The sequence below is a fragment of the Marmota monax genome, unplaced genomic scaffold (genome assembly GCF_021218885.2).
Source record: "Marmota monax isolate L192 unplaced genomic scaffold, Marmota_monax_Labrador192_F-V1.1 WCK01_AAM20220418_F8-fsc00004, whole genome shotgun sequence".
NCBI lineage: Eukaryota > Metazoa > Chordata > Mammalia > Rodentia > Sciuridae > Marmota > Marmota monax.
Window position 1 is genome coordinate 28522788 of NW_026692881.1, and position 13821 is coordinate 28536608.

General features: G+C 39.1%; 1 protein-coding gene across 1 annotated transcript in view; it reads left to right on the forward strand.

Annotated features, from left to right (window-relative positions):
• Tdrd1 (tudor domain containing 1) overlaps window positions 1-9299 on the forward strand; it is a 41021-nt gene extending 31722 nt beyond the window's left edge. The window contains exons 20-25 of the mRNA XM_046450226.2: window positions 749-865; window positions 3815-3982; window positions 4990-5217; window positions 5828-5874; window positions 5955-6047; window positions 7918-9299. Coding sequence (XP_046306182.1) covers window positions 749-865; window positions 3815-3982; window positions 4990-5217; window positions 5828-5874; window positions 5955-6047 — 653 coding nt within the window. The 3' untranslated portion in view covers window positions 7918-9299. The remainder of the gene's footprint in view (window positions 1-748; window positions 866-3814; window positions 3983-4989; window positions 5218-5827; window positions 5875-5954; window positions 6048-7917) is intronic.
• The last annotated feature ends 4522 nt before the right edge of the window (window positions 9300-13821 follow it).

The following is a 13821-nucleotide window of genomic DNA, read 5'->3' on the forward strand; positions in this document are numbered from 1 at the left end:
CTAGAATTGAAGTAATAACAATAAAAGAATTGTAGTAATACCTATAAATTCTTAAATTTATCTCCAGTATTACAAAAACCATCTTTAATCCATATTGTAAAAAGCAGGGATTCAGGGTTATTTGATCCTGACCACATATGGCATGATGAATTGGAAATAACATTCAGGATGATTTTATTGAGTATAGCACACTGAAAAATACACCTAACTGTCATAAAGACACAGCTTAATAAGATTCATGGAGTGAACACATGAATGTAACCACCTGATCAAGAAATGGGCCCTTCATAGGTTTCTTTCACACCTCCTCCCAGTTTTGCATTCCTTCTGCAAAAGGCAACCAATAGTAGATACATTTATTTTGAAAATATAATATAACTAGGCATAGTGCCACACACCTGCAATACCAGCTTCTCGGAAGGCAGAGGCAGGGGCATAGTAAGTTCAAGGCCAGCCTGGGCAATTTAGCAAGAAACTTGTCTCAAAAGGGGTGGAGGATTTAGCCCAATAGTAGAGCACTTCTGGGTTGAATCCCTGGTACAAGCTCTCCACACACATGCTCGTATGCACACATGTGAACACTCATATATATATATAAAAATATGTTTGTGTAATATTTGTTATATATTTGTATATAGTGTGTATTTTAAATATGCAAAGGATTTTTATTAGACTTTGTATTCTTTTATATACTATTAGTAATAGCATTGGAAAGTTTTTCACAAGAGATTGCTTCTATTTCTTTTAGAAAATCAAGAAAAACTGTGTATATTGACAGCTGAATTGTTAGAATATTGCAATGCTCAGAAAAGCCATCTGTCCTACAGACCAAGAATTGGAGATGCATGCTGTGCCAAATACACAAGTAAGTTTCTTTTAGGTAAAATATTAAAGGAAAAATGTTTAGTGTGTTCCCTTTTTTGTGAGATTTTATAGATTTTGGTATATTAAATGCATGTTTCATTTGGTTAGAGAAGAAATACAGAGTTGTGAATTTAATTCCTATATTGGTCATTCAGCATTTCTGTGCTTTGTAGATTATTTTTAGGCAATAACATAGGTAGACTACACAAATCTGTCAGTACTTACAGGTAACCATACTCTTCTATAGTGGATCAGTAACATTAAGGATGTACAGTCCATATATATATATATATATATATATATATATATATATATAAATGAGAATTTACAATATATGAATTTACTGGAGGAAGAATGAATGGCCTCAGGAAGTCAAGACTGATTGATTATAGTCTACTTAACTACTCATGTTTAGTATTTCATGTTAACATTGCCATTGCTAGCAAATAACACTATTCTGGCTTGTTTCTAGGATTGAGGTGAAGTGGGACTGCAGCCAGTTTACCAGACCTTTTAGGGTCCATGTGGGGTCTGTTACTAGGGCCTGGGTGGGCATGGCTCCTGCCATTTTTCAGGCAGATGGGGCTAGTGGCAAGAAGGCAGCCCAGCAGGGCTAGAGCTGAGTTCAGAGGGGAACAGGGCTGCTCTTGATCAGTGGCAGGACTGGGGCTCAGGTCAGCCTTCCCAGAGCAACCCTCCTCAGACTTGGGCTCCTGGGGTCTTAAAACCACCTGCCTGAGTCCCAAGGGAACTTCTGTTCTTAGATGGTACCATATTGTTGCTTTGGTGGGGAAGGGCACGAACCTGCTACACTTTCACCTTGCTGAAGTCACTCCCTAGTTTTGGTTTTCTTTTGTATGACAACTGGATTTGCACCACCCCTCTTCCCCTCTTTTGCTTCCCAATAGAAGTTGTGATTTTTAGTTAAATAAGTATTTATGATGACTTGATAAAGAGCTGAGCCATGCTGTAATCCATGATTCTGGTTCTCATTTGCAACTTCTGTTGTTAATGTGTTATACTTTCCCTATCTCCAGTTCTCTGTATTAGCATAAATTCCCTCCAAGAACTCTTTATGTACTTGATCAACTTTTATTCCACTCAAGACATCTTCAGCCCTGCTCCTATCCAGGCTGCTTGTCCTCCAGCCTGTGGCTGTCCTCTTAGGTTTTCCCTTCCCCATTGAGCTTTGAAGATTGTTTCAGCACTCCCCCTCTGTTAACTGGATTTCTCCTTCTCTCAGCTCAACTTGATTGCTTTCACCTTATTTCCCTTTTGATTTTACTCCAGTATTAAGGTAGATCTTATCTTTCAGAATCTGAGAAAGGGTGTGTGTAAGATAAATTTCTTATCTCCTATGTTTGAAAAAGTCTTTTTTAAAAAAAATATTTATTTTTTAGTTTTATGTGGACACAATATCTTTATTTTATTTTTATGTGGTGCTGAGAATTGAACCCAGTGCCTCATGCATGCGCTACCACTTGAGCCACATCCCCAACCCTGAAAAAGTCTTTAACAGTTGATTAATAGCTTGTCTGGGTGTGATTCTAGATTAGAAGTCATTTTCCCCTTGAAATTTTGAAAGCATTGCTTTTATTGTGTTTTAGCTTTGGTGTTTTTTATCAAAAGGTAGACATTATCCCAGACTTTCCCAACTTGGTACATAGTTTTAATCCTCTCTGGAACGTTCAGTATCCTCCTCTTGTATTTGAAATGCGCAGTACAGCTTGGTGTGGTGCTTTGTTTGTACCTTTGCACTGGGCACTCAGTGGAACCTTAAGTCCAGAAATTCATGGACTTCAGTTTTTCTGAATTTTCCTGAATCAGTGCTTTTATTCCCTTGTTTTGTTTTCTAATGTTGGACTTGAAATCTTCTGCTCAGTTTTGGTTTTCTCTTTCATTCTTTTCTCTTTTTCAAGAGACCTCCTCAAGTTCAACTTCCAGCTTTTCACATTGAGATTTTCATTTCAGATACCACATTTCTAGTTCCAGTGTCTTTTGATTTTTCAGGTGTGTGTGTGCATGTTTGATACTGTTCTGTTCTTATTTTAAGAAACGAGTGTCATTTCTCCAAGGATATTACTTTTGTTCTTTCAATTTTCATTGTTTCTCCAAAGTCCTGTTTTGTCTCTTTTGCGCTCCTGTGGCACATTAGAGGCTTTCTTCAACTCTGTGGTGATCCCTTGTTATTCACATGTCTAAGATGGAACTGTGCAGTTCTTTGGGGATTTCTTTCTGAGTAGCTGGTCCACTATCGGTCTTGAGCAGGTTGATCTGGCTCTGCCGTTGTACTGGGCACTGCCAGGGTTGGCAGCTGGACATGCTCTCACCTGGGCTGGTTGTCTGCTGCCCGGAGTGCTCCAGTTCTTAGCAAACTCTTCCTCCTCTGCTCAGTCTCATGTTCCCCACCACATGGTCTCTCTGGAAGAGGAATCTCTAGTCTCCTACAGTTGTAGGAGCAGTTGTCTGGAACCATTTCAGAAAGGTATGTGAAGCTGTATTAAAACATGTGAGCATAAAGCTTTTTAGTAACTTTAAAAATAGATATTATAATGGCCTCATTCTCAGCTCTATCTTTACTCCTGCTTTTGAATGAGTAGCACCAGTTATTAAGCCTTGGGGTCTGAGGATTTGAGGTACAAACTGGGCTACTGCCTGACCCCCAGCTTTGGCTGAGCTACCATGGATCTGATAAATCATTTCCATTCATACATCTGTTTTCCAGACTTCTGGTATTATGTGAGTTTCTCTTTTGGTCACTGTCCTTATGATTAAAAACAAAAATCCCATTGTCTTTTTAGTAGGACTTGGAAGGAATAGAGGTAAAGCTGGACTCTAACCATAAACCTTGGCATTTTTTAAGTGATGTGAATGTAATTTATAAAAAGGCATCTGAGGTAGGAGGGATTGTTGACTCAACTTCTCAGCTAAGCGTCTGTTTTGTTTTCAGGTGATGATTTCTGGTACCGTGCAGTTGTTCTGGGGATATCAGACTCTAATGTGAAAGTGCTGTATGCAGACTATGGGAACATCGAAACCCTGCCTCTTTCCAGAGTGCAGCCAATTGCCGCCAGCCACCTGGAGCTCCCTTTCCAAATCATTAAATGTTCACTTGAAGGTAGATAAATCAGTTTCCACTTTGTGTGTCTTGTGAGATTGTTTTTCTCTTTGTTTCATATCTCTGAGTTTGAATCAGTTGTGTATTTTAAGTAATTGCTCAAAGTTCTAAATGTCAAGAGTTTTCAAAGAAATTTCACATTCTTTATTTTTTAACTCTCACAAAAACTATACTCAGATGGTCTGTCTTTGTTATATGGCTTATTTTCAGAGCGTTGAGTTTCAGAGATTGTTTTACCCCCTCTGGAAAAGCTCTAGAAGAGCCTGGGGCAAGATGAACCAAGGTGGTCTGACCCCTCTTCCAGGGTCTTGCTGCCTTGTCACAGCTCTCCTTAGGGACCGGAGGCATTGCAAATGACACCATTCCTGACTGTCTTACTATGGTTACTGCATTCCAGCTCCAGTTGGAATTTGAATAAAGTGAACTGAAATGTTTAAAGTAGCTTTTTACTCTTATTCCTGGTCTCTACTCAGCAACCTCATGGATGATATCACATTGATGACTTATAGTCTGTTTTGCTCAAGAATTGGGAAATTCTTTATCACTGGATAAAGATGTTCCCCATTGGAACATTCAGAGCAAACATTGTTCCTGTTTTGTGCCCCCTAAGGCTAGATTAGTGCTCGGGGTCATCCATAATTATTTGTTGAGTAAATTTGAATTTTCTAATGCAATAGCAGTATTACATCAAAAAATACCTAAACCAGCCAAAGTCAGAAAGCCTTTTGTTTATTATCCTTAGCTAATTTATCTAACTATAGTCTTTAAAAAGGGACTTGAAAATTATCGGGCACAATGGCACATACCTGTAATCCTAGTGGCTGGGGGAGTCTGAGACAGGAGGATCACAAGTTCAAGGCCAGCCTCAGCAACTTAATGAAGCCCTAAATAACTTAGTGAGACCCTGTCTCAAAATAAAAAGGCTGGGATGTGGCTCAGTGGTTAAGCACTCCTAGGTTTAATCCCTGGTACCAAAAAAAAAAAAAAAAAATTCAATTTTTTTCCAGGACTGATGGAGTTGAATGGAAGCTGTTCTCAATTAATGATAGAGCTACTAAAAAATTTCATGTTGAATCAGAATGTAATGCTTTCCGTGAAAGGAATTATTAAGAATGTTCATACAGTGTCGGTGGAGAAGTGTTCTGAGAATGGTACTGTCAATGTGGCTGATAAGCTGGTGATGTATGGGCTGGCAAAAAACATCGCATCTAAAAAGCAAAGTGCTTTAAATACAGGTATTTCTTCAGGTGTGATTAATACCAGATGTAAGTGTAACCAGGAGCAGAGACGGTCACTTTAGTTGACCTGATCTTCCTCATTCTGTGTGGCCACAGTTGCTACCACCACCTCCTCCTCCATAAATCCCTTGGAAGGGCTCCGTTGCCACCCCAGGGGCCACCTTGGTGGGAGCAGTCCTGTTCCAGGGAGTTCATAGGGCAGCTCAGCAGCATTGTTCTGGGAGTTAAGCTTTGAAGTGTCTCACATTCTGCCCAGGCCTTCCTTCAGGTTCACTTTTGATCCTACTCAAAATGAGAACTCAAGTTTGGGATTGGCTTATCCTGGTATTTCTACAGTGTTTGGCAGACCTGTCCTTGCCCAACAGAGGTCCCCTATAGGTGATGATAGGATCTGACCCTTGCAGTGTGGGTGTTAATTTGTGTTAAACAAACAAACAGAAAAATACCTGGTCACAAGAAGTAGATAAAACATTGAAGCCCAGATGGGTGGATTGTGTTCTCTGTATTTGGAACCCAGCCATAGGGGCAGATAGATATCTGTTGAGATCTAGGTTTTTCTTGTTGTTCATGTTGGATATTACTTAATGGCTTTCTTTTTTTCTTTTAGAAAAGATGCACAGGATGAATTGCTGCTGTACACAGTTGCAGAAACAAGTGGGTAAAATTTCCTTTAAGTAGATGTATGTTCTTAACAGTTTTAGAAATGAAACTACTGTTTTCTTTTTCATCCATAGGTTGAAAAACATGAGCAGATTCTTCTCTTCCTTTTAAACAATCCAACTAATCAAAATAAATTTATTGAAATGAAAAAACTGCTAAAAAGTTAAGTAAGTGAAGTTTGATGTTTTTGCCACTCCTGTTATTGCCAGTCAGTTGCTGTGCTGTTGTGGGTGGGGGTTGGGGTAGGGGGCTGATGGAGTGACTCTTGGGACAGCTGTGCTTGACTACTTTTTTAAATTTTTTTTTTTTTAGTTGTCAGTGGACCTTTGTATTATTCATTTATTTTTATGTGGTGCTGAGGATTGAATCCAGTGCCTCACACATGTAAGGCAAGGGCTCTACCACAGAGTCACGACCCCAGCCCCGTGCCTTACTTTAGATGTGATGATCTGAGTTTGGCTGGGATGCTCTTGCTGTATCCCGAGGTCTGATCTGATGTTTTCCCTCTGATGCTCCTCGTGGGTCTAAGCCCAGAATTGTGGGTTCTCCTGCCCTTTCCCTGTTACTGATATGTGGGAGGATTGTTATGAGGTGAGGTTTAGCCTCAAAATCCTCATGGCCCAAATTGAATCATCTCAGATCCTCACAGTGCACACCACTACAATTAAGATTGGTACCTTTTGTGAAGAGGACCTGAAGGATGTGGAACGGAATGCTGATGCACAGAAACAGATTCCCTTTTAAAATGAAACATTGCCTCTTCTTTGGGCTGTAGGTGACTCCAGTGTTTAAAGAAAATATTGCTGACTCTAAACTGGTAGTTCCCCCACTTTTTGACTGTCTGGGACCCTTTGTCCCAAGATTGCTCTCAGAAATTACTCTATGATAAATGGTAATTAAAACTTACGGTCAAAATGGAATTGTCCTCCTTGAAATTGATATAATTGGGTTGATGTAACAAAAGCAAAGGAGCTTTGTTCACTTCGTGCCTGAGCTTTGATTAGTCCAAGTGTGATTTTTGTTGGGCCATTTGGAGATCGCCCAAGAGGCTGTTCTTTGTGATTGTCTTGTGGGTGTGGTTGCTCTCAGGTAGGAACCAACAGTGTTCAAACATTTCCCATGTGCTAATGTACTTATTATGTATGTTTTTAAGAAAGTAAGCTGCATTGTAAACGCAATGTCATTAATGCAGGAACAACGGTTTTGATTCTCAAAATTTATTTCCTTTGCAAATTTTGGGTTGTTTCTAGTAAGTGATGACTTAACAGTTGCAATTATAACTTTCAAGTCTTTCTATTACATTAAGCTTTAGTATCGGCTGCTTTTTTGTATACACAAAGTCACATGCTTGATCTCCACAGTACCCTTCAAATGAAAGTAGACCTCATTTTAAGGATGAGGAAGCTGGGGTTCCCAGATGTACAAGATCATGTACATAGCCTGCAGACTAGCATTTATGCCTAAAAGCTGAGTTCTCTCTATTGCCCTTGACTGCAGTCTGCATGTTGTGCTACAGCATCTTTATAGATTAGATCACTTCTATAGGACGTAAAATTAGGGGGTTATACTAGAAAAAATTGCATAGACAGTTGCTTAAGCAAACGCAGTTGAATATTTACTCTTATATTAGTCTTCCTAGGGGAAGAGAGAATATTTTAAAAAGGTAAGTATTATCTTTGGAGGAATTTATCAGTTGATAATTGTAAATTGTCAAAATAGGGGTGCTGTGGTGGGTGATCAGAACACAACATTTTGAAATATATTGCTCAAAAGTGATAAATTCTTTAACATATAAGTTAATATCAAGTACTTTTTATGTTTGAAGGAGAGTGCCAGCAGCTGTTTTTTATTTGTGAAGGGTAGTATGAACAGCTCTACTCACTGGTGGTGAGCTTTTTTAACTGACATATTTGATTTAAATGTGCAGTTTCAGTTGAAGGTGAATGTTTGGTTTGCTTGTGCTTAAAATAGAAATTAAGAACCATAGTGATTGAGCTTTTATATAAGGTGTAACTATGGTTGATTTTTCTCTTTCAGGAACAGTGTCTTTTGGAAATAAACATGAGAAAGGAAACAATGAAAACTAGACTTGAGAAAAAGCTTTGCATCTTGTGTGTGTTTTAATGGAATCTTTTCTTTTTCTTTAATGACCTTTTTTGCCTCCATTTTTGCTTGCTTACCATTGTTCTCTTAGGTTGCTAGCCGCCCACCCTTTCTTCCCACCAAATAAGTCTTGGAAAGAAAATTCATAGCAAATTCATGGGAATGCCTGGAAAGGATATGTAGGGCTTTCCACTGTGTATATATAACTTTTTTTTTTTTTTTCATTTTACGTGCTTGGGATTGAACCCAGGGCCTCACGCATGCTAGGCAAGTGCTCTACCACTGAGCCATATCCCCAACCCTGTAACTTTTTATTACTTAGAAGAACTAAAGGAAAAATATGGTTCTGTGTTAATTTGGATAAATCTAATGGGTAGATATAGGAGCTTTGTCATTTTCTGTGTGTTTGAGATGTTTCCTAATATTCCCTGTGCTCCCTGTCATCATCTGCCTCTTCCACATAATAAATGTTCTTTGGTTCCTTGCACCTTTAGCGTCTGCTCTTTTCCTGTCCATCCTGTGAGGGCTCCAGCTTCTTCTAACCATCCTCCATCAGATTGCTTTTCTTTTAGCCTTTAGGCATGGAGTCTGTCCCAGAGCTGTGGACCACTCCACTGGGAAGGGACTTTTTCTTTTCCTCCTTCTGTATTCTTCCAAATCTGTACCCAGTTAGATTTTTACTATAGAAAGAATTTACTGTTTTCTGAAGCACAAATATAGTTATCAATTTAAGTTTAAAAACTGAGAGTGTATATTTTTCTTGAAGCACATGATGTTAAATTCTCCTAAATTTACATTGCATAATTATGGGCAAGCTGACTTGGGAATTTCCCCATGATGTAAGTACCAGACTATGACAACTTTGTGTGTTGTCACCAATACAAAGGTCTGTTTTTTGTTTTTGCATTTACTGATAATGTGTGTCAGTTGTTCTGTTATATTTAAATGGAATTTCCTCACATAAAAAGTTGTTCAGACGTTGATGTGCTTCTATTTTGATAAAAGTTTGTGCTGCTTTGCCCAATAAAGTCATCCGCTTGTCAACCAGCCTCCTCGTTCCTGTTGCTGGCATCTTGCTCACTTCCCTTTCTTTTGCACACCCCAGAGCACTGAACCCTCTGCTTGCTCACCCTGTGCACTCACTCCAGCCAGGGTGGAAAGGCACCTGGCCCTGTGCAGTCCCCAAATTGGCTGTTTAATTATAGAAAACTAGGGAAGCTACTGGAAGAACATAGAAAAATGTGAGTCAAAGTTCTGTTCTTCAGATCCCAATGTTGTATGATATGGACTAGACATTTGAATAGAAGTTATTTTATTTAAAGGGAATTTTTGACTTTGTTTTATTTTGTTTTGGTACTGGAATTGAACCTAGTGGTACTTTATCACTGAGCCACATCCCTAGCCCTTTTAAAAAGATATATATTTATTTTTTAGTTGTAGATGGACATAATACATTTATTTATTTTCATATGGTGCTGAGGATCGAACCCAGGGCCTCGCACATGCTAGGTGAGCGCTCTACCACTGAGCCACAACCCAGCCCCACTTTTTTGTTTTTTGAGATAGGGTCTCACTAAAGTTCTGAGGCTTGCCTTGAACTTGCCATTCTCCTGCCTCAGTCTCCTGAATTGCGGGGATTACAGGCATATGCCATCACACCCAGCTTAAAGGGCATTTTATATTATTTGGTGGTTGAGCAATATACCTTTTTCCAAAAAAGACAAACATCACCTGTAGCAGTAGCTTTATAGAGGTGGGGACTGAACGTCTGACTCTGGATTCATTTGAGATACTTAGTAGGTGTTTATTTTAATATGCCAGCTATATGTTTCATTCAACAAATCCTTATTGAGATCCATTTATGTACCTGACATTGTGGGAGGTGTTGGATTCGTTGTTTCATAGGCCTCATTTAGGGCCCTGCTGACCATATGCACCAATTCTGGTCTTTGGTTCCCTGAAGACTATCTGGTTTTGTCATGAGTATAATAGAACTGAGACCATATGTCCAAATAAAGTTTATTCCTGGATGGAGGCCTTATAAATATTGACATTAATCATATCTAGCTTGCTCAGGAAGAGCTTTTTGTCATATAGATTAAACTGAACTCCCAGGGAGTAACGGGGAAAGGCCCTATTCCCATATATCTTTTGTTTTGCTAGAATTGTTTTGCTGCAGTAGCTAGAAATATTAAAAAAAGATCAACTGTGAATAAGGATAATTCACATTTTGAAATTGAACTCTTCCTATAAAATAAATGTTCTAGAAACCAACACCTGAGAATCCTTACCAGCAGGACCCTATGCTGCCAGATTCCCAGAGAGAGTTTAAATCTTTATTAGAGGGCCAGCTGACATTAGTGGGGTGGCTGAGTGGCAAGTGGAGTTCTGGGAGTAGCCAAAGAGGACATCCAGGCTCCTCAGCAGTATATGTGGTTCTGTAGCCCACATTACACCAAGCAGTTCTCACCAAACACATAAGGAAGGTTCTTGAAGGCGGTTTTTGTTTTTCTAGATAAAGGGATTGGAAGGCGGTCTGTAGTTGTGAACTTGTAGATGGAGTGGGGGAATGATTTTGCATGCTGGGATTAAAGTGGTGTTGGATTGGCAGTGAGATCACTGCCCACCTGCACAGATCCCTTCCAGAATTAGTTCAGTGAGTACTTAAAGCATACGTGTGTGGAAACTAAACAGATTTGGAAAAGAAATGGTAACAGCAGGAGAGAAATGACAATATGATGTAGAGCACACAGCATTTTGGAATGTTGGTTGAGTGACTGTTACCCAAGACTTTGCCTTTATAGAAACTTCGTGTTTGCTTGATTCAGAAAGAATCACATTAGGGACTACAAATTGGTGCAACCACTATGGAAAGCAGTATGGAGTTTCCTCAGAAAACCTGGAATAGAATGCCACTCCTAGATTTATGCCCAAAGGACTTGATGCAGCCACATCAATGTTTATAGCAGCTCAGTTCACAATAGCAAAACTATGGAATCAACTTGGGTGTCCTTCAACATATGAATGGATAAAGAAACTGTGGTATATATACACAATGGAATATTACTCAGCCTTAAAGAAGAATGAAATTATGCCATCTTCTAGTAAATGGATGGTACTAGAGAATATCATTCTAAGTAATAAGCCAATCCCAAAGAACCAATGGCTGAATATTTTCTCTGATATATGGATGCTAATTCACAATGGGGGATGGCTAGGGAAGAATAAAGTTGAATGAAGGGAGGGGAGGAGATGTGGAGGGTAGGAACAATAATAGAATGAATTAGACATTATTACCCTATATGCATACATAATTACATGACCTGTATAACTCTACATCACATACAACCAGAAGAATGAGAAGTTATACTCCATTTATATATGATGTGTCAAAATGCATTCTTTCATGTATTATTAATCAGAGCAAATTTAAAAAGTTAACAAATAAAATATTTATCTCTTAAAAATTGTTTCTGGAAGGAGTATTTATTAAACCTTATTTGTATAACCAAAGTTCTAATGGTTTTAAAAGTACTAGTGCTGGATGGGAAGGCATTTCTTTAGTTTGGAAAGACAGGTCATGAAGCATCCTAGTGGGGAAAAGAAGCCTATTTTCTTAGTGTAAATTGATGTATCTGGATGGTGTTTAGGATGGGGATTGTGACTACTGTGTGTATGAGTTACCACTTTGTAATTTACCGTTTCTGCTGCGGCATTACATCAGTCCTGTGCTACAGGTGCCCCTTAGTAGGCTAAAAATGTCTGCACAGACAGCCTTAAAGGTTGTCTCTTATTTATGTATCTCTTAGAGAAAAGGCCTTTAATAGTGTTTTAAAATTATTACTTCCTTTACAAAAAATAGTTTTAAATGTTGTTATATATCTCTGATGTTTGCAAAGCATTTTGTATTATAATTTAAGTTGGATTCAACCACAATAAAGAAAATGAAAAAAAAAAAAACATCACATTCCTCAAAAGCAAATCCAGCATCACTTTATGCATAATTCTCCTGTTTTATGGAGGAACTGGGAAGTGCATTATCACTTTTAGAACAATTTGTGTCTCTTCCAAGCTCAGGGGCCTTAGCTCTGAGATGGCATCATCTTTCCTCCTGTCTCCACCACAATTTAGTTCTTGGCTCCACAGCTGGTGGTGTAGTTTAGTTTGCTGCCTGCAGAGTCCTTGGGGATCAGGCCTTTTGTTTCCTCCAAGATGGCCACTTTGCCATTTATTGGGCATTGTTTCCTGTTCTTTGACTTCTCAACAAGGCTCTGATTAGTGGCTGCTCTGGTTCCGGGGAGTGCAGAACTTTGCAGGTCTGTACAGCATCCTTTGCAACAGTTCTGTTTATGTGTACTTTCCTCATTTTGGGAACTGGATGCAAGGAATTTGGTTGGGGTTCCACAGAGTTCAGAATCACCATATCCATTGTACTTCTATAGGTCAGGAAACTGAGAAATCAAAAGCATTTTTTTTTCTGTGTTACAAGGCCAACAGGGGAACTGGTTGGGGAACCCCAGATCACTTCATCTCCAAAGCTGTGGTCATTCTATTACACTGGGCGCCTGCTGATACCTGTCACCAAGTGCTGAAGTCCTCGTTTATCTCTGCATAGATCTTAAAATCATCTCTATGCCTTGAAACATCCTGAGCAGGGGAACAGGGCGTTGACATAATTCACATTTTAAAAGGACATTTACATATAAATTACCAGGCACTGGGTTTGAAGAGGTGAATAAGGCAAAAGTTCTCAGAAGCAAGGAGCTCATGACTCCACCCTTCAGGATAGTGGCCCTTCATGACTTAATTTTAAAATTTCCATAAATCTTTACAAAGGAAGGATTGTTGTGGATGACAAAAGTAGCCACACAGCATCTCTGTATAAAAAGCCTTCACCCCTGCAAGTGGCCCACTCCCTACTCTGCAGAGCTTGGGCCACCTGCTTTTTCTCTTCCCACATGAAATCTGAAAGGCATGGGGGCAGACTAGGCTCTGCTGATGCTTTGATGAGAAATTCACAGCAACTGTTCTCTCTACCCGTATTTATACTTCTAACTCCTCATCAGGGAATGCAAATGTGAAATACCCCCAATTTAAGGCAGATCAAAAATGTTAGGAATGCCCAGGATTGAAATACAGATTCTCTAAACTCATTAGGCAAAAGTTTACAGAGAAATGTTAAACAACCAGCATGGATGGGGGAGAGGGGTTGTCAGTGGTGGACTGTCCACTTTTTATCAGGACCCCATTCTGCCCCTCTCACACCTATCTGGAGTGACACAGGTCACTCACCACATGTGGCTGTTGAGCACTCAGTGTGGCTAATCCAAACTGAGACATGCTATATGTGGAAATATATACAATAGAATTTTAAAGATAGTATAAAATATCTCTATTACATGTTTGTATAGTGTTTTTCATCTATGAATTTATCTTACCAAAGTGTATTTTACCTGTTTCACTTTTTAATGTTGCCACTAAAGCATTTAAAATTCCACATGTGTCTTGCATTGCATTTCTTGTAAACACCACAGATTTTCAGAGGCAGAGACCATCCTTCCCTGGTGTTTAGACCCATGTTCTCTTACAGAGTGACATACTGGCATATTATGTATGCTGTCAGTATGTTTCTTTATTTTTGTTTTTTGGTATTGTTTGTTGCCCCCACCACCACCACCATTGCTCAGTAGATGTTATCGGGAAGAGTGAATTATGTGAAAATGTTATTTTTCCTCCTCTTCAGTAAGGTTTATCAGGAGCCAGTTTCACTGAAGCCTGTCAATGTCTAAAGGGTTGAAAACCAACAGAACTGTAGAGTGAAATGCAATGCTTTTCTAA